The 24,431-nt window shown below is 50.8% G+C and overlaps 1 protein-coding gene across 4 annotated transcripts in view; it reads right to left on the reverse strand.

Annotated features, from left to right (window-relative positions):
* LOC101155808 (dipeptidyl aminopeptidase-like protein 6) overlaps positions 1-24,431 on the reverse strand; it is a 230,066-nt gene that overhangs the window by 19,475 nt on the left and 186,160 nt on the right. For all 4 annotated transcript variants that reach the window (XM_023950258.1, XM_023950259.1, XM_023950257.1 and 1 more), the window contains exons 4-8: positions 15,915-16,009; positions 15,422-15,496; positions 14,230-14,282; positions 12,925-13,006; positions 8,327-8,447 (exon numbers count right to left, since the gene is read on the reverse strand). In XM_023950258.1, coding sequence (XP_023806026.1) covers positions 8,327-8,447; positions 12,925-13,006; positions 14,230-14,282; positions 15,422-15,496; positions 15,915-16,009 — 426 coding nt within the window. The remainder of the gene's footprint in view (positions 1-8,326; positions 8,448-12,924; positions 13,007-14,229; positions 14,283-15,421; positions 15,497-15,914; positions 16,010-24,431) is intronic.

Consider the following 24,431-nt stretch of genomic DNA (forward strand, 5'->3'; position numbering starts at 1 on the left):
AACGGAACACCAACCAAACACCAACCAAACGCCAACTGAAAGCCAACCAAACACCAACAAAACACCAACCAACCAAATGCCAACCAATCAGCAACCAACCAAACACCAACCAACTGAAGGCCAACCAAACACCAACCAATCAAACGCCAACCAACTGAAGGCCAACCAAACACCAACCAAACAGCAACGAACCAAACGCCAACCAAGTGAAGGCCAACCAAACACCAACTGAAGGCCAACCAAACACCAACCAAACACCAACCGAACACCAACCAACCAAACACCAACCAAACGCCAACCAAACACCAACCAAACGCCAAACAACCAAATGCCAACCAAACACGAACAAACCAAACACCAACCAACCAACCAAACACCATCCAACCAAACACCATCCAACCAAACACCAACCAAACGCCAACCAAATGCCAACCGAACACAAACCAAACGCCAACCAACCAAACGCCAACCGAACATCAACCTTGATTATTTTACTGGCCCAATAATAACAGCACCACACCAAACGCCAACCAAACGCCAACAAAACACCAACCAACCAAATGCCAACCAATCAGCAACCAACCAAACACCAACCAACTGAAGGCCAACCAAACACCAACTGAAGGCCAACCAAACACCAACCAAACACCAACCAACCAAACGCCAACCAAATGCCAACCGAACACCAACCAAACGCCAACAGAACATCAACCAAACACCAACCAACTGAAGGCCAATCAAACACCAACCAAACACCAACCAAACACCAACCAACCAAACGCCAACCAAACACAAACCAAACAGCAACCAACCAAATGGCAACCAACTGAAGGCCAACCAAACAGCAACCAACCAAACACCAACCAATCAGCAACCAACCAAATGGCAACCAACTGAAGGCCAACCAAACACCAACAAAACAACCAACCAAAGGCCAACCAAACACCAACCAACTAAACGCTAACCAACTGAAGGCCAACCAAACACCAACTGAAGGCCAACCAAACACCAACCAAACGCCAACCAACCGAAAGCCAACCAACCACCAACCAAACACCAACCAAACACCAACAAACTGAAGGCCAACCAAACACCAACCAAACAGCAACCAACCAGCGGCAACCAACTGAAAGCCAACCAAACACCAACAAAACACTAAACAACCAAACGCCAACCAAACACCAACCAAACACCAACCAATCAAACGCCAACCAACTGAAGGCCAACCAAACACCAACCAAACAGCAACGAACCAAACGCCAACTAACTGAAGGCCAACCAAACACCAACTGAAGGCCAACCGAACACCAACCAAACACCAACCGAACACCAACCAACCAAACACAAACCAAACGCCAACCAAACACCAACCAAACACCAACCAAACGCCAACCAACCAAACGCCAACCGAACATCAACCAACCAAACACCAACCAACCAAACACCAACCAACCAAACACCATCCAACCAAACACCAACCAAACGCCAAACAAATGCCAACCGAACACCAACCAAACGCCAACCAAACGCCAACCGAACATCAATCTTGATTATTTTACTGGCCCAATAATATCAGCACCACACCAACCGAACACCAACCAACCAAACGCCAACCAAACGCCAACCAAACACCAACCAAACACCAACCAAACACCAACCAAACGCCGACCGAACACCAACCAAACGCCGACCAAACGCCAACCGAACATCAACCGAACACCACCCAAACGCCAACCGAACACTAACCAACCAAACACCAACCAAACGCCAACAAAACGCCAACCAAACACCAACCAAACACCAAACAAACGCCGACCAAACGCCAACCGAACATCAACGGAACACCAACCAAACACCAACCAAACGCCAACCAAACGCCAACCAAACACCAACCAAACACCAACCAAACACAAACCAACCACCAATCAAACACTAACCAAACAGCAACCAACCAAACACCAACCAACCAAACGGCAACCAAACACCAACCAACCAAACAGCAACCGAACAGCAACCAACCAAATGGCAACCAACTGAAGGCCAACCAAACACCAACAAAACACCAACCAACCAAACACCAACCAAATGCCAACCAATCAGCAACCAACCAAACACCAACCAACTGAAGGCCAACCAAACACCAACTGAAGGCCAACCAAACACCAACTGAAGGCCAACCAAACACCAACCAAACACCAACCAAACACCAACCAACCGAAGGCAAACCAAACACCAACCAAACAGCAACCAAACACCAACCAACCAAACGTCAACCAAACACCAACCAAACAAGGCAAGGCAAGGCAAGGCAAGGCAAGTTTATTTGTATAGCACAATTGGTACACAAAGTAATTCAAGGTGCTTCACAAAACAGAAAAATGCATTAAAATCACAATACATCATAGAAATAATCAACGTAAAATTTACTTTAAAAGAAACCTTTCAGTCATATACACGGCTGAACAGAAATGTTTTAAGTCTAGATTTGAACATGAACACAGAAGAGGGAATCAACAGGAGGCCGGCCCCTGAGGTCCTCAGAGTACGAGATGGTTCATATGGCACTAACATGTCAGAGATGGACTTTGGTGCTCGGCCATGGAGAGACTTGTACACAAGCAGAGCTGCTTTGAAGTCTATTCTTTGAGGTACAGGGAGCCAGTGCAGAGACCTGAGCACAGGACTAATGTGATCATACTTTTTGGTTCTGGTCAGGACTCGAGCAGCAGCATTCTGGATGTACTGAAGCTGTTTTACAGCTCGTTTGGAGAGGCCGGTGAGCAGGCCGTTACAGTAGTCTAACCTACTGGAGACAAATGCATGAATAAGTATCTCCAGGTCTGGCTTTGACACTATGTTTTTGATTTTGGCAATGTTTTTCAGATGGTAAAATGCCGCTGATGTTACTGACTTGATATGGCTGTTAAAGTTCAGGTCAGAGTCCATGATTAACCCTAGATTTCTGACTTGATTTGAGGGTTTGAGAGACAGAGAATGAAAGTAGCTGCTGACACTTTCTCTTTGTTTCTGTGGGCCAAAAATAATAACTTGGGTCTTGTTTGAGTTTAGCTGGAGAAAGTTGTTCTGCATCCACACACTGATCTGTTGGAGGCAGTGGCTGAGTGAATCCACCTGCCAATATTCACCTGTTGTCAGTGACACATAGATCTGAGTATCATCTGCATAGTTGTGATAAGATATGTTATTACTGCGTATTAACTGCCCTAGTGGCAGCATGTAGAGGTTGAACAGAAGGGGTCCCAGGATCGATCCCTGGGGCACACCACAAGTCAAGGCCATGTAGTCTGAGACACAACTCCCAATTTCAACAAAATATTTCCTGTCTTCTAGATAAGACTTGAGCCAACTTAGGGCAGATCCAGATTATTTTCTCGTATTTCCGATACATGTTTGTAGTTGGGGGGAGTTGATTCGACTAGAACTATGTTTCCTGTGTTTTTGTCAAGCCATGTTTCAGTTAATAACATAAAATCAAGATTAAAAGAAGAGATAAGATTATTGATTAAAAATGATTTGTTGCATAAAGATCTGACATTGAGTGCAGCAAGTTTGAGAATAGTTTCCTTGGTCAAAACCTTCTTGCAGGGGATATCAACTAGATTTCTTTGATTGGACAGTCCAACTGCCCTTTTTTGCATTCTACGTGGTGCAACTACAGGTATAGCACCAGAAGGAAGCTGTTCATCACAGGGCCCCAGTTTGACATAACCTTTCCTAGGACACTGGGGGCCTGTTTCATCCTAGCTCTGGGGGATAGCACGTCTAGAGGCGCGCAGGGGAGGTCAAGTTGAGGGCAGTTTGGGTGATGGACCAGGAGGATCGGGAGCTGGACGGGATTTGGGTGAACGACGGAGGGGGCGTGTTGGAGGGGCTTTGGATGAAGGACGTGTTGGAGGGACTTTGGGTGAAGGATGAGGAGGGGGCGCTGGAGGGGTAGGAGAGCTCCTGTGTGGTGTGAGGCTCACAGGTGTTAGGGGAGCCATCTTAATTACTGACTTAATGAGGCTATCAAAATGGCTAGGTAGGGCCATGGGTGAAAGTGGGGGGGACGAAAAGGAAAGTGAGTCTTCACTGGGAGTAGATGTAGCAGGGGGCGCCCACAGCTGGTCAGATGGTGGTATTTCTGGGGCCAAACAGCAACCAACCAAACGGCAACCAACTGAAGGCCAACCAAACACCAACAAAACACTAACCAACCAAACGCCAACCAACCACACAGCAAGTAACGTAACGCCAACAAACTGAAAGCCAACCAAACACCAATTGAAGGCCAACCAAACACCAACCAAACACCAACCAACCAAACGGCAACCAAACACCAACCAAACAGCAACGAACCAAACGGCAACCAACTGAAGGCCGACCAAACACCAACAAAACACTAACCAAACAAAAACGCCAGCCAAACACCAACCAAACAGCAACCAACCAAACGCCAACCAACTGAAGGCCAACCTAACACCAACCAAACACCAACCAACCAAACGCCAACCAACTGAAGGCCAACCAAACACAGACTGAAGGCCAACCAAACACCAACCAAACACCAACCAAAAACCAACCAAACACCAAGCATCACCAACAAACTGAAGGCCAACCAAACACCAACCAAACACCAACTGAAGGCCAACCAAACACCAACCAAACACCAACCAAACGCGAACCAAACAGCAACCAAACACCAACCAACTGAAGGCAAACCAAACACCAACAAAACAACAACCAACCAAACGCCAACCAAACACCAACCAAACGCCAACCAAACACCAACCAGACACCAACCAACCAAACACCAACAAAACGCTGACCAAACGCCAACCGAACATCAACCGAACACCAACCAAACACCAACCAACCAAACACCAACCAAACGCCAACCGAACACCAACCAAATGCCAACCAAACGCGAACCGAACACCAACCGAACACCAACCAAACATCAACAGAACACCAACCAACCAAACACCAACCAAACGCCAACCGAACACCAACCAAACGCCAACCAAACACCAACCGAACACCAACCAACCAAACGCCAACCAAACACCAAACACCAACCGAACACCAACCAACCAAACGCCAACCAAACGCCAACCAAACACCAACCAACCAAACGCCAACCAAACACCAACCGAACACCAACCAAACGCCAACCAAACACCAACCAACCAAACACCAACCAAACGCCAACCAAACACCAACCAAACACCAACCGAACACCAACCAACCAAACGCCAACCAAACACCAACCGAACACCAACCAAACGCCAACCAAACACCAACCGAACACCAACCAAACGCCAGCCAAACACCAACCAAACACCAACCAACCAAACGCCAACCGAACACCAAACAAACGACAACCAAACACCAACCGAACACCAACCAACAAAACACCAACCGAACACCAAACAACCAAACACCAACCAAACGCCAACCAAACGCCAACAAAACACCAACCAAACGCCAACCAAATGCCAACCGAACACCAACCAAACGCCAACCAACCAAACGCCAACCGAACATCAACCAAACACCAACCAAACACCAACCAAACACCAACCAAACACCAACCGAACACCAACCAAATGCCAACCAAACGCGAACCAAACACCAACCGAACACCAACCAAACATCAACAGAACACCAAGCAACCAAACACCAACCAAACGCCAACCGAACACCAACCAAACGCCAACCAAACACCAACCGAACACCAACCAACCAAACGCCAACCAAACACCAACCGAACACCAACCAAACAAACGCCAACCAAACGTCAACCGAACACCAACCAAACGCCAACCAAACACCAACCAACCAAACACCAACCAAACGCCAACCAAACACCAACCGAACACCAACCAACCAAACGCCAACCAAACGCCAACCGAACACCAACCAAACGCCAACCAAACACCAACCGAACACCAACCAAACGCCAGCCAAACACCAACCGAACACCAACCGTCCAAACGCCAACCGAACACCAACCAAATGCCAACCAAACACCAACCGAACACCAACCAACAAAACACCAACCAACCGAACACCAAACAACCAAACACCAACCAAACGCCAACCAAACGCCAACAAAACACCAACCAAACGCCAACCAAATGCCAACCGAACACCAACCAAACGCCAACCAACCAAACGCCAACCGAACATCAACCAAACACCAACCAACTGAAGGCCAATCAAACACCAACCAAACACCAACCAAACACCAACCAATCAGCAACCAACCAAATGGCAACCAACTGAAGGCCAACCAAAAACCAACAAAAGAACCAACCAAACGCCAACCAAACACCAACCAAACAGCAACCAACTAAACGCCAACCAACTGAATGCCAACCAAACACCAACTGAAGGTCAACCAAACACCAACCAAACGCCATCCAACCAAAGGCCTACCAAACACAAACCAACCAAACACCAACCAAACAGCAACCAACCAGCGGCAACCAACTGAAGGCCAACCAAACGCCAACAAAACACCAACCAACCAAACGCCAACCAAACAACAACCAACCAAACACCAACCAACTGAAGGCCAACCAAACACCAACCAAACACCTACCAAACACCAACCAAACACCAACCAAACACCAACCAACCGAAGGCCAACCAAACGCCAACAAAACACCAACCAAACGCCAACCAAATGCCAACCGAACACCAACCAAACGCCAACCAACCAAACGCCAACCGAACATCAACCAAACACCAACCAACTGAAGGCCAATCAAACACCAACCAAACACCAACCAAACACCAACCAATCAGCAACCAACCAAATGGCAACCAACTGAAGGCCAACCAAAAACCAACAAAAGAACCAACCAAACGCCAACCAAACACCAACCAAACAGCAACCAACTAAACGCCAACCAACTGAATGCCAACCAAACACCAACTGAAGGTCAACCAAACACCAACCAAACGCCATCCAACCAAAGGCCTACCAAACACAAACCAACCAAACACCAACCAAACAGCAACCAACCAGCGGCAACCAACTGAAGGCCAACCAAACGCCAACAAAACACCAACCAACCAAACGCCAACCAAACAACAACCAACCAAACACCAACCAACTGAAGGCCAACCAAACACCAACCAAACACCTACCAAACACCAACCAAACACCAACCAAACACCAACCAACCGAAGGCCAACCAAACACCAACCAAACGCCAACCAAACACCAACCAAACAGCAACCAACCAAACGGCAACCAACTGAAGGCCAACCAAACACCAACAAAACACCAACCAACCAAACGCCAACCAAACACCAACCAAACACCAACCAACCAAACGGCAACCAACTGAAGGCCAACCAAACACCAACAAAACACCAACCAACCAAACACCAACCAAACACCAACCAACCAAACGCCAGCCAACTGAAGGCCAACCAAACACCAACAAAACACCAACCAACCAAACGCCAACCAAACACCAACCAAACAGCAACCAACCAAACGCCAGCCTACTGAAGGCCAACCAAACACCAACCAGGTGAGCTCTGACAGGTGCTGCTGAAGCTCATCATCTCTATCACACACCCACACACACACACACACACACACACAAACACAAACACACACACACAGAGCATCTACATTAATGAATGAATGCAAATGTCGCACATAAAAAAATATTTCATTTTCAAGGCTGCAGAAACAGAGGAAAATTAAAAGGTTTTTTTGGGCCCATGGGAAATTAGGAACTTGAGTCATTCTTTTGCAAACTGCACCCTCCTCCCAAATGCAAAATAGTTCACAATTATCATTTGTTAATCTAACTCTGACGCTTCTTAAAAAGACAAAGCAGGTTTCTCTTGGACTGAAACGGTGACCATCTCTCCTAAAGAACATTTCTGTTTTCACGGCATCTGTATCACCTCCAGCAGGTCCTCTATGTGGTTTATCACAAAGACGGGGAAGTCCGTCAGAGGCTGGAAACACGCAGCAGCAGCAGCAGCAGCAGTAACAGCAGCAGCAGCAGCAGCAGTAACAGCAGCAGCAGTAACAGCAGCAGCAGCAGCAGTAACAGCAGCAGCAGCAGCAGCAGTAACAGCAGCAGCAGTAACAGCAGCAGCAGTAACAGCAACAGCAGCAGCAGCAGCCATTTTAGCCACATAAGGTCTTGGAATTTTCATAAAACCGATGAGGTTCATCTGAAAACTGAAACCTTTTTCTCACAAACGCCTTCAACTTTTAACCTTCAGGAAAAGTTCTGTTTCTGGAGTCTTTAAGATGTTTTTATCACTTTGACCAATAGAAACTCCTTACCTTCATACAGCCAATCACTGAGCCCGTTGAAGATGACCCCTTCTTTGCCGGAAGACACCAGACGGATGGAGCGGCTCTTCACCTCAGACCGATAGTAGATGTTGTTTTCAAAAATGAAAATCTATAGAGGAGCCAGAAAACAGAGGACAGTGTTTGAGGAAGATCAGGTTCAGAATCTGAAGAGGCTGAAGTCTCAGTCCTGAACCTCCTGACATCTTCTGAGGCTTTGACGGGGTGATTTACAGCATAAGTGGGGGTCAACGCCTTCATTACAGCTGCACTCAGCAAAAACAGCTGCAGCAGAATTTACAAATGTCTTCGTTTTAATATGGAGCTAAAATCAGTGTTAAGCTATCACAGAGAAAAAGCTGAGAGGATCTGAAGGATTAAGGAACCTCTTGGCCTCCAGCTACTGTCAGGATTTCCATTAAGAGCCAATTTTCCTGCAGATGTAAAGAGTCCGTGATCCACCGGCAGCACCAGGTCGTCTGTGACCTGCGGCCGCCGCAGACCGACCTGCGGCCGCCGCAGACCGACTTGCCGCCGCCACAGACCGACCTGCCGCCGCCACAGACCGACCTGCGGCCGCCACAGACCGACCTGCCGCCGCCACAGACCAGGTCCGTGATCCACCGGCAGCACCAGGTCGTCTGTGACCTGCAGCCGCCACAGACCGACCTGCCGCCGCCACAGACCAGGTCCGTGATCCACCGGCAGCACCAGGTCGTCTGTGACCTGCGGCCGCCACAGACCGACCTGCGGCCGCCACAGACCGACCTGCGGCCGCCACAGACCGACCTGCGGCCGCCACTGACTGACCTGCCGCCGCCACAGACTGACCTGCCGCCGCCACAGACCGACCTGCCGCCGCCACAGACCGACCTGCCGCCGCCACAGACTGACCTGCCGCCGCCACAGACCGACCTGCCGCCGCCACAGACCAGGTCCGTGATCCACCGGCAGCACCAGGTCGTCTGTGACCTGCGGCCGCCACAGACCGACCTGCGGCCGCCACAGACCGACCTGCGGCCGCCACAGACCGACCTGCGGCCGCCACTGACTGACCTGCCGCCGCCACAGACTGACCTGCCGCCGCCACAGACCGACCTGCCGCCGCCACAGACCGACCTGCCGCCGCCACAGACTGACCTGCCGCCGCCACAGACCGACCTGCCGCCGCCACAGACCAGGTCCGTGATCCACCGGCAGCACCAGGTCGTCTGTGACCTGCGGCCGCCACAGACCGACCTGCCGCCGCCACAGACCAGGTCCGTGATCCACCGGCAGCACCAGGTCGTCTGTGACCTGCGGCCGCCACAGACCGACCTGCGGCCGCCACAGACCGACCTGCGGCCGCCACTGACTGACCTGCCGCCGCCACAGACCGACCTGCCGCCGCCACAGACTGACCTGCCGCCGCCACAGACCGACCTGCCGCCGCCACAGACCAGGTCCGTGATCCACCGGCAGCACCAGGTCGTCTGTGACCTGCGGCCGCCACAGACCGACCTGCCGCCGCCACAGACCAGGTCCGTGATCCACCGGCAGCACCAGGTCGTCTGTGACCTGCCGCCGCCACAGACCGACCTGCCGGCGCCAAAGACTGACCTGCCGCCGCCACAGACCGACCTGCCGCCGCCACAGACCAGGTCCGTGATCCACCGGCAGCACCAGGTCGTCTGTGACCTGCCGCCGCCACAGACCGACCTGCCGCCGCCACAGACCGACCTGCGGCCGCCACAGACTGACCTGCCGCCGCCACAGACCGACCTGCCGCCGCCACAGACTGACCTGCCGCCGCCACAGACCGACCTGCCGCCGCCACAGACCAGGTCCGTGATCCACCGGCAGCACCAGGTCGTCTGTGACCTGCAGCCGCCACAGACCGACCTGCCGCCGCCACAGACCAGGTCCGTGATCCACCGGCAGCACCAGGTCGTCTGTGACCTGCGGCCGCCACAGACCGACCTGCGGCCGCCACAGACCGACCTGCGGCCGCCACAGACCGACCTGCGGCCGCCACTGACTGACCTGCCGCCGCCACAGACTGACCTGCCGCCGCCACAGACCGACCTGCCGCCGCCACAGACCGACCTGCCGCCGCCACAGACTGACCTGCCGCCGCCACAGACCGACCTGCCGCCGCCACAGACCAGGTCCGTGATCCACCGGCAGCACCAGGTCGTCTGTGACCTGCGGCCGCCACAGACCGACCTGCGGCCGCCACAGACCGACCTGCGGCCGCCACAGACCGACCTGCGGCCGCCACTGACTGACCTGCCGCCGCCACAGACTGACCTGCCGCCGCCACAGACCGACCTGCCGCCGCCACAGACCGACCTGCCGCCGCCACAGACTGACCTGCCGCCGCCACAGACCGACCTGCCGCCGCCACAGACCAGGTCCGTGATCCACCGGCAGCACCAGGTCGTCTGTGACCTGCGGCCGCCACAGACCGACCTGCCGCCGCCACAGACCAGGTCCGTGATCCACCGGCAGCACCAGGTCGTCTGTGACCTGCGGCCGCCACAGACCGACCTGCGGCCGCCACAGACCGACCTGCGGCCGCCACTGACTGACCTGCCGCCGCCACAGACCGACCTGCCGCCGCCACAGACTGACCTGCCGCCGCCACAGACCGACCTGCCGCCGCCACAGACCAGGTCCGTGATCCACCGGCAGCACCAGGTCGTCTGTGACCTGCGGCCGCCACAGACCGACCTGCCGCCGCCACAGACCAGGTCCGTGATCCACCGGCAGCACCAGGTCGTCTGTGACCTGCCGCCGCCACAGACCGACCTGCCGGCGCCAAAGACTGACCTGCCGCCGCCACAGACCGACCTGCCGCCGCCACAGACCAGGTCCGTGATCCACCGGCAGCACCAGGTCGTCTGTGACCTGCCGCCGCCACAGACCGACCTGCCGCCGCCACAGACCGACCTGCGGCCGCCACAGACTGACCTGCCGCCGCCACAGACCGACCTGCCGCCGCCACAGACTGACCTGCTGCCGCCACAGACCGACCTGCCGCCGCCACAGACCAGGTCCGTGATCCACCGGCAGCACCAGGTCGTCTGTGACCTGCCGCCGCCACAGACCGACCTGCCGCCGCCACAGACCAGGTCCGTGATCCACCGGCAGCACCAGGTCGTCTGTGACCTGCGGCCGCCACAGACCGACCTGCGGCCGCCGCAGACCGACCTGCGGCCGCCGCAGACCGACCTGCCGCCGCCGCAGACCGACCTGCCGCCGCCGCAGACCGACCTGCGGCCGCCGCAGACCGACCTGCGGCCACCGCAGACCGACCTGCGGCCGCCACAGACCGACCTGCAGCTGCCGCATACCGACCTGCCGCCGCCACAGACCGACCTGCCGCCGCCACAGACCAGGTCCGTGATCCACCGGCAGCACCAGGTCGTCTGTGACCTGCAGCCGCCGCAGACTGGCCTGCGGCCGCCGCAGACCGACCTGCGGCCGCCACAGACCGACCTGCCGCCGCCACAGACCGACCTGCCGCAACCACAGACCAGGTCCGTGATCCACCGGCAGCACCAGACCCCTGATAGCACTGAAACCCCCCATGACTGAAGGGGGGAACAAGAGGACGGACGCTGATGATTCACCTGAGATCACAGGTAATTAAGCAGAAAACAATCCCACAATAAAGCTTTTTGTTGCCCTGCAACGGAGAGGCTTTAACTTTGAAAAGCAAACGTCCTTCCTTTGTTGCTTTAAAGAAGGATTCTGGGATATTTATGCAGCCTTCCACCTCAAGAAGCTGCTTTTAGAACAAAAAGGTGAATTTGGAAGATCACAGGTTCATTATGACCCCCCCCAAATAAAGGATGTGTTTAAATTACAGAGGGGGGGGTCTTCTTGGTGTTAAAGCTTGTATTTTACTGCAGACTTCATCACTTCTTCTGGAGGACGGATAAAAGCTCTGATCTTGGTTGGTTGTGTCCCACATGGATGGATCAGCACGTCTGCTCTCTGAACAGGGATGTGAGCGCTGAAGTCCAAACGTGGACGGGACAGACTCCTGAAGAGCGTTTGTTACGGCTCAGAGGTTAACGACGCCTCAGGCCGTTAAAGGCAACATAAAGAAGACTTTAGTTTGGGTCCACTAGACAGCTGAAACAGATTTGGAAGAGACGCAAACGTCTGACAAGAGTTTGTTTTCACTGAGAATTCTCGGCTTTCATTCTTTAAAATGGCATTAAGTACATTTTCAGATGTTGGGATCAAATATTCCTTTAAATTAGTTTAAATTAATCAGAACCATCTTGTAGTATTGAATATTTCCTTTAATAAAACAGTCAAAATGAAGCAATCCTGTAAATTTGAAGGCTGTCATCTGAGTCTCACACTCTGCTGTTTACTGGTTGATTGTTCTGGATATCTGAGGCGGTTCTGACTTGCAGTTCTGAGGCGGTTCTGACTTGCAGTAAATCGATTGCAGCAGAGAAGATGGCGTGACGCAGCGTTCATGTCTAAAGGGAGTTTTAGCTTCTTTCAGTCGTGACCTTCTTTGGATGAAGGTGCAGACTAAACCCGCATGGACACGCGTGTGCTTTAGCGTGCTGAAGGACGGACTTTACCAGCTGCTGGTCTTTGGGGCCCCAGCCGGCGAACTGCAGCTGAGCGTTTCGCACCTCAGGAGGGTTGAGGTTCCAGGTCTCCCTGTTGGCAGAAAGAGGAGAAAAAGCCTCAACAGTCTGCTGCTGCAGCCCACAGCCAGGAAGTTAGTGCACCCATAAATAGCAGCAGAGTGTAACCGTGTCAGAACTCCTTATTGGGGAAAGTGTTGAGCAGCGCAGGCTGCTGAATTAGAGGTGTCACCGCCTCTTTGTCTTTGTCTGCAGCTGAAGACGAATGAGGTCATCAGCTGACAGGAGTTTGGGGGCGCTGCCACTGGGGGGCAGCACCTAAATGCAGTCAAACTGCGCTGCTGACATTTCTGTCATGGTTGAGGACGTAAAGGTCGGGTCTTCGGGAGCTTTAAGCTTCAACCAAAGCAGATTGTTGGTGTTGGGACTATTGGTGGATCTACAGGCCATTTCTGAGCCACAAAATCGTTAACTTATGGTTCTCGAGCAGATCTCTGAACAGATGGTTGAAGGAAATATTACAGGATTGAGAAGGTGTCTGACCAAAACAGTCGGACTGCCTGTTAGAAGGACCTATTTCTAGATGAAGGGAACTTTAGTTATCTGGTATTTTTGGAGAACCTGTTGGGAACCGGGCGGCATTGACTGGAGAACTCAAGAGTGGAGACAAGAGAACAAACGTTCTGACAGAACTAGACGCTGTTCCTGCGAAGAACAGAAAGAATCTTCTGAAGGAGTCTTAGCGGCGACCAAAGCCTCTGCAGGCCTCCTGGCGTGGGTGGGGGTGCTGGTGGGGGTGGTTTCTGGTTTTCAGCAAGTTCAGAGATGAAAATGAGTGAACGAATGTTGAAAGAAGTCCATGTTGTTCTGCTGTTGATGTGAACCTGCAGCTCCGTCTCAACACGCCTCACCTTCATAATCAAAGAGGGAACATAGCGGACAGCCCAAATGCATTCTGGGACTTGATCTCTTGAACAGGGTGGAGCGTTCACGCTTGTTCTTGTAAATAATAGATCGTAAACGCTGTGGGGGCATCATCCAGGGTTTTTATCACTTTGTGGGGTCAAAAGGAAGCAGCTCCGGGCAAAATGAAAAGGACCGGGGGGGCGGGGGGTGTCAGTATTGGACAGATGTTAGGACGATTGGTGTCACGGCCAGTGAGACCACCGTGGAGAAGCTTGAGCAGTTTCCAGGCAGCTCAGCTGTCAGTCAGCGGAACAGGACTGAGGCTCTGGGGGCGGGGCTAATTTGAAAAGGCCTGGATGAGGGAGAACAGATGAGCCGACGTCCACTTACGGCGTCTCCAGACTGCAGATGATGTAGAAAGCCGTGTAGGAATGCTGGTAGACCTGCAGAAGACAGACGGGTCAGACTTCAGCACCTTCATCATCTTCTCAGCTTCACTGCTTTAAACATCCAAAAAATGAAAAGACTTCACTGTCATTGAATAAACTAAAAGTCAAATTTGTAGCTTGAATGCTGCGTCTTTCAGCTGGCTTAAATATTTAAGTGAAGTGTCTAACGAGGCTAAACCTGCGCCCCGTTTTCCTCACGCTGATGGAAAGCGAGGACGCCGACAGCCAAACTCCTTTCAGTCCATTTCTGGGAGCAGCTCATACGTTTACAGCAAGTCTCATCAGGAGAATCTGCATTAATAACAGCTGTGATGAGAGATGGAGCATGAAAACAGCCAGAGGTTGACGGAGGCCCTTCAGGCTGGGCCTGCAGTGACTTCACCTCTGCCTAATCCAGACGCGGTTGGGATTAAATCTAAAGACGGCAAACGTTCTGTCAAACTCACGGGTCCCTTCTCACAGGGGACTCATTCTAATGTGGGGGGGGGCTGGCACATCTGTTAGTATGCAGGCATGGAGCATCCATCCCGCTTCACGCATCATGCATGCATGAGCGCGCATGTGCAGGGATGTGACTGTTACATGCAGGAGAAACCGCTGTCATCCATCAAAGCCGAAGGAGCTGGGACGGATAAGAAATGAAAAGACACGCAACACATCCAGCTTATCACAACATTTCCTTTTCAGCTCCGCCAGCGACGGCAGATTATGCATCTGCAGGCTCCCTAACAACAGCAGCAGATTCTCCGTGAGGCAGAACAAGAAAATATCAGCCGGACAAATGATTGCACGTATCTGATCTGCTGTATTAGGAGCAGAAATGCTTTGATGCATATCACACGGCTGGCAGAGCCAGTGCAGTCATGGGGCACTTTATTCTCCAAGTGCATAGAAATGATACATTTCCAGCCGACGCTCTGACTGCGGATCTCATCTCCCTCCCTGTAAAGGTGTTTGTTTGTGTTTCCGTCCCCCTCGCTGCAGATCTGCTCGCTCCCAGGGCGCCGGCGTGCGACAGACCTTCACACTCCACCATCATTTCATTCTGCCGCTTCCCGCCTTCCTCTATTCCAAACCCACTTCCTCCACTACCTGCTCATGTGAAAGGCTCTGCCGGTAATTGAGAAGCTCACCGGAGCGGCGTTGTAGGCCAGCAGCACGTACTTCAGGTCGGGGGACACTTCATACTTGCTGGCTTTGTACATTTCCTGGAATCCAGAGAAAAGTTTCTTTAAAAAAAACAGCAGATGGGGTTTCAAACCACACATGCGGCCTCCATTCATCTGGACATGTGGCTAACTCTGACGGATGACTCTGCTCCGGAAACAAATGAGGGCTGCATTAATCTCTGCACTCCTGCCAGGTCCTTCAACGGCACACATAATGTTGGATGTCGTCACCTCCATCTTTATGCACGGCCAGATAAGCAGGCTAACCAAGAGTTATGCATGCAGGCCTCATTTATCTGTAATAATGAATCCGTTGATGAAGCTGTGCAATAAAAAGCACATAGGTGCTTTGATTTGCTGCCTGAAAGAAGAGTTCACGGACGCTCACAGTCAGCTCTTTTCTGCTCTGACCACAACAAACAGGAAAGGAACAAAGGAAGAGGTGACCAAGACTTACAAATTTCTTGTTATGCACCAAGATGGTTTGCTCATTAGAGTCAACGCTGAGCCTGACAACATCACCATCCCGGTTGCGGTACAGCAGCTCATTATCTGGAAGGAAGGAGATGAAACAGAAGGAGAAAGGTTGCCAGGTTATTAAAGGCTCCTTTGAAAACAGACAGCACAACAGCAACGGTTCAGTTCTGCCTCTGTGCAGACTCCTCCAGGACCGTTTCACTGCGGGACCACAGGTCCACGCCTCCAGAGTTTGTTGGAAACACATTCAGCGTTTAATGCAAAGCAACTTCAAGATCTTTGCACCGGATGTCACACAACAGAAAAAAGGCATCTGTCATCATTTCCTGCTGAAATGAAGCAAACATGAGAACGGTGGACGGCAGAACCGTTCCAGTCAGGTTCTCATGAAAACAGGTCTTTCACAGAACCACACAGCATCAGACAAGACGACAGCAGCCCTGTGGCTGAGCAGCAAACGGAATCTGAACACTCAGGAAACACCATGTTCCTGAAATTACTAGATGAGGTTTGAGTGGAGCTAATGACTGAGGTTTTATTTCAGTCAAAAATGTGAAGAAGTCTGTCAATGGAGGAGTGAGATCTGTAAAACCAACCGGCTGCAGACTGGAGACAAAATGTCTGACAGAACATCAACATGGTGTCTGTTGGAACAACACCAATCAATGCCAAGCCAACTCAAAGCTGCTGCAGCCCAGCGGGTTCCTGACCTCAGATGGAGGAACCGAGTCCATCTCAGTCGTTTCTTTCAGTTTATCATCTACAGCTGAGCATTAAACCAATAGGAACCAAAACTATTGCTGTGTTAAGCAAACCTCTCTGTCCTATTGCAGAGGTCGCCATGGTGACCTGTACAATTGTAACCGGACTACAGCCAGAACTGGTTCTGACACAGCAACTTTAACATCAACTCTACACACAACAGCTTTACAATCCATGTCAATAAACAGGAATCACATATTGGAATTTATTTGAAACAATACTTTGATTTCCTAAAACGTTGAATACCCTTCATGTATTCTTGTAGTTGACTTATGTCAGAGTTAGCGGGAAACGGCTCAGTCTGGTTTGCTCAGTAATCAGATTACAATGAGCTACAGACGAGTCAGCATTACAAACCCCATCATGGCTGGGCTCTGAAGCCAGACGGCATGGACTTCCATGAAGACTGCAGACATGTTGGTTCGGTCCGTGTCAAGACAGGGTCTGACAGATGTCCCACGACTGGTGTAGCCCCCCCCCTCCCCCATCCAACAGGAGGATCAGTTTAATACCACAACTGCCCCATTTCACCTTCACTCGATCCATGCTGCCCTGTCCTATTAGTCTGCTGATTCATTGGTGCTTCATGCCAGTCGGTGGGGTAATTAAGACCCGGGGATTGTCATGCAGAGTGCTTGCTATCTGCTAGCATATCTAATTGTCCATTAGAGGTGACAAAATTGCCATCACAGAGGCTTAAATGCAGAATGTGCTTGGGCAGCACTTTCAGACCGGTACAGCCGAGCGTCCCTCAACAGCTTTTGGCAGATTCAAAGAGAGTAAATAGCCCCTTTCATGGAATCACAGGGGTAAATAAGACCTGCCATTATTTTCGTTTGACTCCATTCAACACTTTGATGAGCAGCACCTTCATGTATGGAGAGATAAGCGCTCAGTTGAATCAGCAGGAAGAGCTGGGCGAGCTTCCTGTCCGGCTTTGTTTTCACGATGAGGCTTTGACTTAAACTCAGACACCTGCATCTCTTCAAGGCACCTTCTTCATCTTTATCTCTGGCCGACTTACTGATCTTCCACAACCACACGCCTCCAGACACATCAGATACACCACAGATCTCTCAAATCCTTCCCATCGCTGCCCCCAGATAAGCCCTCCTGCTAAGCTCATCATTTTAAACCTTATCGTTCCTCCTTCACCTCTTCAACTCCTTATTTTCTTGTCTTTCAAAGACACATTCTTCAGCAGAACCCAAGGCGTTCTGTTTTCTCCTCAGTCAGCCTCTTTCTAGCTGTCTCTCCCCGCGTTTCTTTCCTTTCTCTCACCTTCACTCAGCGTGGATCAGCCCTGGGCGCTGTTTTCTGCTCTGATCTAGAGCTTTCTATGCTAGTATGTCTTATTCATACAGCTGCCCTGGGCTCAGCCTCTCTCTGGGGAGGCATGGGGAGCGACACATGAGGGAGGGGGCAGTAACACATGCAGAGACACGGGGGTGGGGGGGGTGGGGGTTGAAACGGACGTACCTAAGTCCCATTCATGGATGCATGGATGGATGATGGATGGATGGATGGATGGATGGATTGATGGATGCATGGCTGGATGATGGATGCATGGATGATGGATGGATGGATGGATGGATGGATGGGTGGATGGATGGATGGATGATGGATGGATGGCTGGATGGATGATGGATGGATGGCTGGATGGATGCATGGATGGATGGATGGATTGATGGATGGATGGATGCATGGCTGGATGATGGATGCATGGATGGATGGACGGATGCATGGCTGGATGGATGATGGATGGATGGATGGATGATGGATGGATGGATGATGGATGGATGGATGATGGATGGATGATGGATGGATGGATGGCTGGATGGATGATGGATGGATGGATGGATGGATGAATGGATGGATAGATGGATGGATGGATGCATGGATGGATGGATGGATGATGGATGCATGGCTGGATGATGGATGGATGGATGGATGGACGGATGCATGGCTTGATGGATGATGGATGGATGGATGGATGGCTGGATGGGTGGATGGATGGATGGATGATGGATGGATGGATGGATGGATGCATGGATGGATGGATGGACGGATGCATGGCTTGATGGATGATGGATGGATGGATGGATGGCTGGATGGGTGGATGGATGGATGGATGATGGATGGATGGCTGGATGGATGATGGATGGATGGCTGGATGGATGCATGGATGGATGGATGGATTGATGGATGGATGGATGCATGGCTGGATGATGGATGCATGGATGGATGGACGGATGGATGGATGGATGGATGATGGATGGATGGATGATGGATGGATGATGGATGGATGGATGGCTGGATGATGGATGGATAGATGGATGGATGGATGCATGGATGGATGGATGGATGATGGATGCATGGCTGGATGATGGATGCATGGATGGATGGACGGATGCATGGCTGGATGGATGGATGGATGATGGATGGATGGATGATGGATGGATGATGGATGGATGGATGGCTGGATGATGGATGGATAGATGGATGGATGGATGCATGGATGGATGGATGGATTGATGGATGATGGATGCATGGCTGGATGATGGATGCATGGATGGATGGACGGATGCATGGCTGGATGGATGATGGATGGATGGATGGATGATGGATGGATGATGGATGATGGATGGATGGATGATGGATGGATGATGGATGATGGATGGCTGGATGATGAATGGATGGATGGATGGATGGATGGATGATTGATGGATGATGGATGGCTGGATGGATGGATGGATGGATGCATGGCTGGATGATGGATGCATGGATGGATGCATGGATGGATGGATGGATGCATGGATGGATGCATGGATGGATGGATGGATGCATGGATGGATGCATGGATGGATGTCACCTCCCGTTGAAGGTCAGCTTGGCTCCAGGTTCTTTTCTTAAGGCGGTCCACAGAAGTTGATGTTGACGTTTCCAGCTTTTCCTATCAAAGTCCATCAGCAGCTTCCTTCCTGCTGCCTCCGGTTCTCCATTGTTCCATTTTGGCTCTTTTTTCCTGAACAGTTCAGGTCGCAGAAACACGGTTGGATGGATGGACTGAGCTTGGATTCCACTGCAGCCATAGACCATAAGGTTGTACCTTCACAGCTAACCGGCAGAAGGTTGGTTTCTTGGACCAAAAACGTCTCCGTTCATGATAGTGGAAGACTCAGCTCCACTTTGGACACTGAGCTCCTTCTTCCAGCTTTCAGTAAACACGCCGTTTGTGTCTTTGGTCTTTTCTTCGTCTTGAACTGGCACCGTCCTCGTCGTGCGGCTCCACGGTTGCTGCCTCCTGACCTTGGCAGTGAAAACACGAGCCAGGTCCTTTGAAAGCGCACGGCTCTGACCCGGTCTGAACTGATCAATGGAAGCAAGGCTGTCCCGTCAGTCCCTGCCTCAGCGTGTCGGCGTGCGTTCGACATGAATGTATATTCATGTGGAAAAGCCTTTTGAGGAGCAGGGTCTTCCATTCAGGCTGGTCCAGGGCAGGAGGGATTGTGGGAACGCTGACAGGACGGCGTGTCGTCCTGTTTCAGGACGCTGTGGCACATCAAGCATTCTCCAATGGAAAACCTTCAATCCTTTGAAGCAGAATGATGGTAAAGCTCAGTGATAACAGACATTCCTGCAGCTGTCAGACATTAGGGATTCATTTCTAGAAGACTTTTCTTTCAAAATACAAATATTCCGAGGGAACCCAAAAAATAGATTAAAAGGTGTTCAAAATGACAAATATATTAATATGAAATTAATTTAAAAATAGTTCTTTCTAAATATCTGTTGAGTTGATTGAGGAGGACTTATCTTTAGAATCCTATAACTCAAACGTCTCCACTTCCTCCAGGAGATCATTCTGAGGTGAAGACTCGTGACAGAATGGCTCCTCCCATGTCAAGTTTTTCTATTTGAAGGATTCTACATCCAATGTCGTTCAGTTCAATTTCATTTTATTTGTATAGCCCAAAATCACAGCAACAGTCGTCTGGATGGGCTTTATGTGGATAAATGTAGTAAAACATCAAATCTAAAGGATCATGAATTCAATAGAAAGATTCTAAACTGCCTCCTTCTCAGTGATTCCCTCAGGGGTGTCCACATGAAGGAGCGTTCCTCCCCCAGGACGGACAGGCGATGTCCCAGAACATGTTGAAATGTAGTTACAAAAAGATAACTTTGATAGATTAATAATCCTGTGGATTCAACAAAAAAGTATCAGAGGTTTGAAAATCTTTCCAGCAGAAGTGAGTTATTAACAAAAAACCTAAAACAATCTTTGAAAAACTGCTGCAGATTAAAAATGGCCAAATGTAAATAACAGAAAGCCTCTCTGCTGCAGCCTTAAAGTCAGATTCTTCAACCTGGTTGTGGTTTTTTGACGAGCACAGCTTCAACTGTGGATCAGCAGAACCTCACCAGCATTTGAAAGAAAAACTCATTTATTGTTCAACTGTGGGATTGGAAGAACGACTCTGAGAGGTCTCCATGTGAGCCGTAACCTCCACACCGAGCACCAAGCATCTCGCCGATTGAAAACTTTGTTGTTAGCCGCGAGGTGAGCCGGGTTACGGATTCAAACTCTGGAAAAAATGGGCTTTTCCTTGTGGCTTCCAGGTCTTTGTGACCACGGCTGATGAGGCGACACCGGCGGCTGCAGCGGAACGTCAGCGTCTCTAAACGCAGTCCGCCGCAGCCTTACACCTGCTGGAAGTTTCCTTTTCCTCCCATTGACAGACAAACAGAGGGCTTTCCAGCTATTAGCTGGAAAGGCCACACGGATAAATGCCCCAAAGCCTGAACTTGCTGACAGAACAGGAAGCAGACACAGCAGCGTCCGGCTGTGGAAGTCGCTCGTGGTTATCGGAGCTGCCAATCATTGTTCACTGGCTCCACTGGTCTCTGTCTCTTCATCTGCTCTGGTTTTTTTCAGCTTCCTTCCATCTTCATTTGGAACTAAATGAAAACGTCTGTTGTTGACCTGAACGTCCGTCCGTCCGTCCTCACTTCAGAGGAGATCAAACAAACTCCCGCGGCTGCAGAGCAGCTTCAGGCGGCGCCGGCCTTTCATCCACGGCCGTGCTCACAGGTTCACAAACTAACGACTGCACAGCTTTTTACAGAATCAGAAACAAATAGAAGGCATTTCTATTTTACAGTGGAAACTAATGTGAAGTGACTTTTTTGATTTCATCAAGAGATCGCGACAGAAAAGACAGTCTCCACTGAAAAGTTTTTCCAACTAGTAATCTATTACTGGACTATCTATCAAACTCTCCATTTGGAACCTTCCAGTATCTAAGGCTGGATGTTTTGAACGGCTGTTTGCTGCTGTAATCAGTAGATGTGACAGGAAACGGACAGAACCGTTCCGGCCATCGCAGCAGAACAGAGACAGAACCAGGTCTGAACTCTGAGCAGAAGAGCAGAGAAGCACCACAGCAGACGTCTTCAGAGGGGTCTCTGCCCTCTCTCAGACAGGTTGTTGCCCCGCCATGATAAAACCGTCCACGCCTCCTAAAAGCAAATGATTCAGTCATTGGATCCCAGAATGGGTTTTCCTCCCAGGGGGGTCCTGATGATCCTGCATGTGGTCCTAACCCGCCTGCTGGCTTCTGACCCGGTACCTTCTGCCGCACTTAACCTGCACTGCTGATTAATTATGTATTATTGATTTGCTGCTCCCCCACCGCCATGGTGGTCATTATAATGCAGCTGCTCCTCAAACCCCCCCTCAGCTCGGACTCTCTCGTTTTTCCCCGAATATCTCCACAACTGAGTTTCCTGCTCACAGCTGAAGCTGGAAAAACATGAACAAGTTCAGAGGACCATTGGGGGCGGAGCTTCAGAAACAATCATACTGACCACAGCTGTCCTATCCTGTCTCCTGATTGGACAGCTTCTCAGGAAATTGGAACAAACTATGGCCGGACTTTGGACATGCCTGTTCTACACCAACAACATGGCAGCTCTCACCACAGTCTGCACCTTTCCTTTCATTCTTGCTGACACTCTTTGGTCGCACATTACACCAGAAACCTTCCTCCACCCGTCCCAGCATGCTTCGACACGTCTGTCCACCTCTGGGCTGTGGATCCTAAGAACTTAAAGTCCGCCACCTTTTCCACCTCTGGAACCTTTCCGTTCCTCTGGACCTCCTCTCATTCTCACACAGAGCCTCTGTCCTGCTCCTCTCCTTTCCAGAGCAAACCTCCACCTCTCTAGATGTTCCTCCACCTGCTCTGACAGGTCACCATCCCTCCGTTTTTCTTGGGGAAGGCAGCGTTCACCCTGAAGGTCCATCGCACATTCACTGGTCTGGATGATTGAAAGACACCACTAATAAAGCATGATCCTGAACATGAGAGGAGATGCACGCATGAATGAGGGGAACATGCAAACTCCCCACGGGAAGAACCCAGTGGGGATTTGAACCAGAGCCTTCTCGCTGAGATGGCTAGCCACTGCACCACTGTGCAGCCCCAACCACTGACCACAGAGAATTAGACTGCAGTTCTGGAGAACACATCCATTTTTCATTTCCATGCTTTCTAGAAACATCTGGATTCCCTAAATGGACTGTGTGGCACCACTGCAGCGTCACAAACCGGCCGACAGGCCAACAGATCCTGGCTCTTTGCTAACCAACAGTTCGAGGACGTTTGCAGGGAGACGTCTTTGTTTTTAGGAGTCAAACTTTACTGTGGACTGTGGCGAAGCGGCTTTAGAGAGAAAGTGAAGACGCCGATCCTCTTTCCCGCCGGCAGCAACGGCTGCACAGTGACTCCTACAATGACTGATTACTCCCCTGGGAATTAATAAAATGTCTTTATTGCTGCTGAAATCTAATCAGATGGAGCTGCATTTGCACCTGCCGCTTGAAATGATGACACCATTACAGAAGAGCTGACAGGCTGCAACACGGGATGAACAACATCCCGTGTTGCAGCCTACGGTGGCAAAGTGGACCAATTTGATACAAGTCAATGGGAAAGAGGCGGGGGAAGCGAAACTTCATTAACAAACGACTCTTACACCATCATTAACATCAGATCTTTGGATTAAACCAGAGTAATGACATCATGGGACCCAAGATCAGTGACTGAACAACAGGCCCATCCCACACGCTGTTCTTCGTTGTTCTCTGCTGCTCTTTGTTGTTCTTTGCTGTTCTCTGTTGTTCTTTGCTGTTCTCTACTGTTCTCCGCTGTTCTTTGTTGTTGTCTGTTGTTCTTTGTTGTTCTCTGCTGTTCTTTGTTGTTCTCTGCTGTTCTTTGTTGTTCTCTGCTGTTCTTTGCTGTTCTCTACTGTTCTCCGCTGTTCTTTGTTGTTGTCTGTTGTTCTCTGCTGTTCTCTGTTGTTCTCCGCTGTTCTTTGTTGTTCTCTGCTGTTCTTTGTTGTTCTCTGCTGTTCTCTGCTGTTCTCACACAGCAAACATGCTTCCTGCTCAACATCACAGCAATGGCCCTTTGGTGACTGACTGAATCTGTCAAACGGCCCCGTTCTCCATTTTTAACCACCATTACTGAGACCAGGAGGATCTTTCAGCTGCAAACGAGATGAGGGTGGCCATTAAAAAGGCAGACAGCTGTTTAGAGCCAGCCTCACGTTCCACGGCGAGCCTCACCTCGCGCCTGAGAGCAGGTTGTGGATGCTCTGCCTGTTTGATTCTGATGGAGTGCTAGAAAAACAGGCATCTGTGAGATATAAGTCATGTCTGCTAACTGTG

This window comes from Oryzias latipes, chromosome 20 (genome assembly GCF_002234675.1).
Source record: "Oryzias latipes chromosome 20, ASM223467v1".
NCBI classification, from domain to species: domain Eukaryota; kingdom Metazoa; phylum Chordata; class Actinopteri; order Beloniformes; family Adrianichthyidae; genus Oryzias; species Oryzias latipes.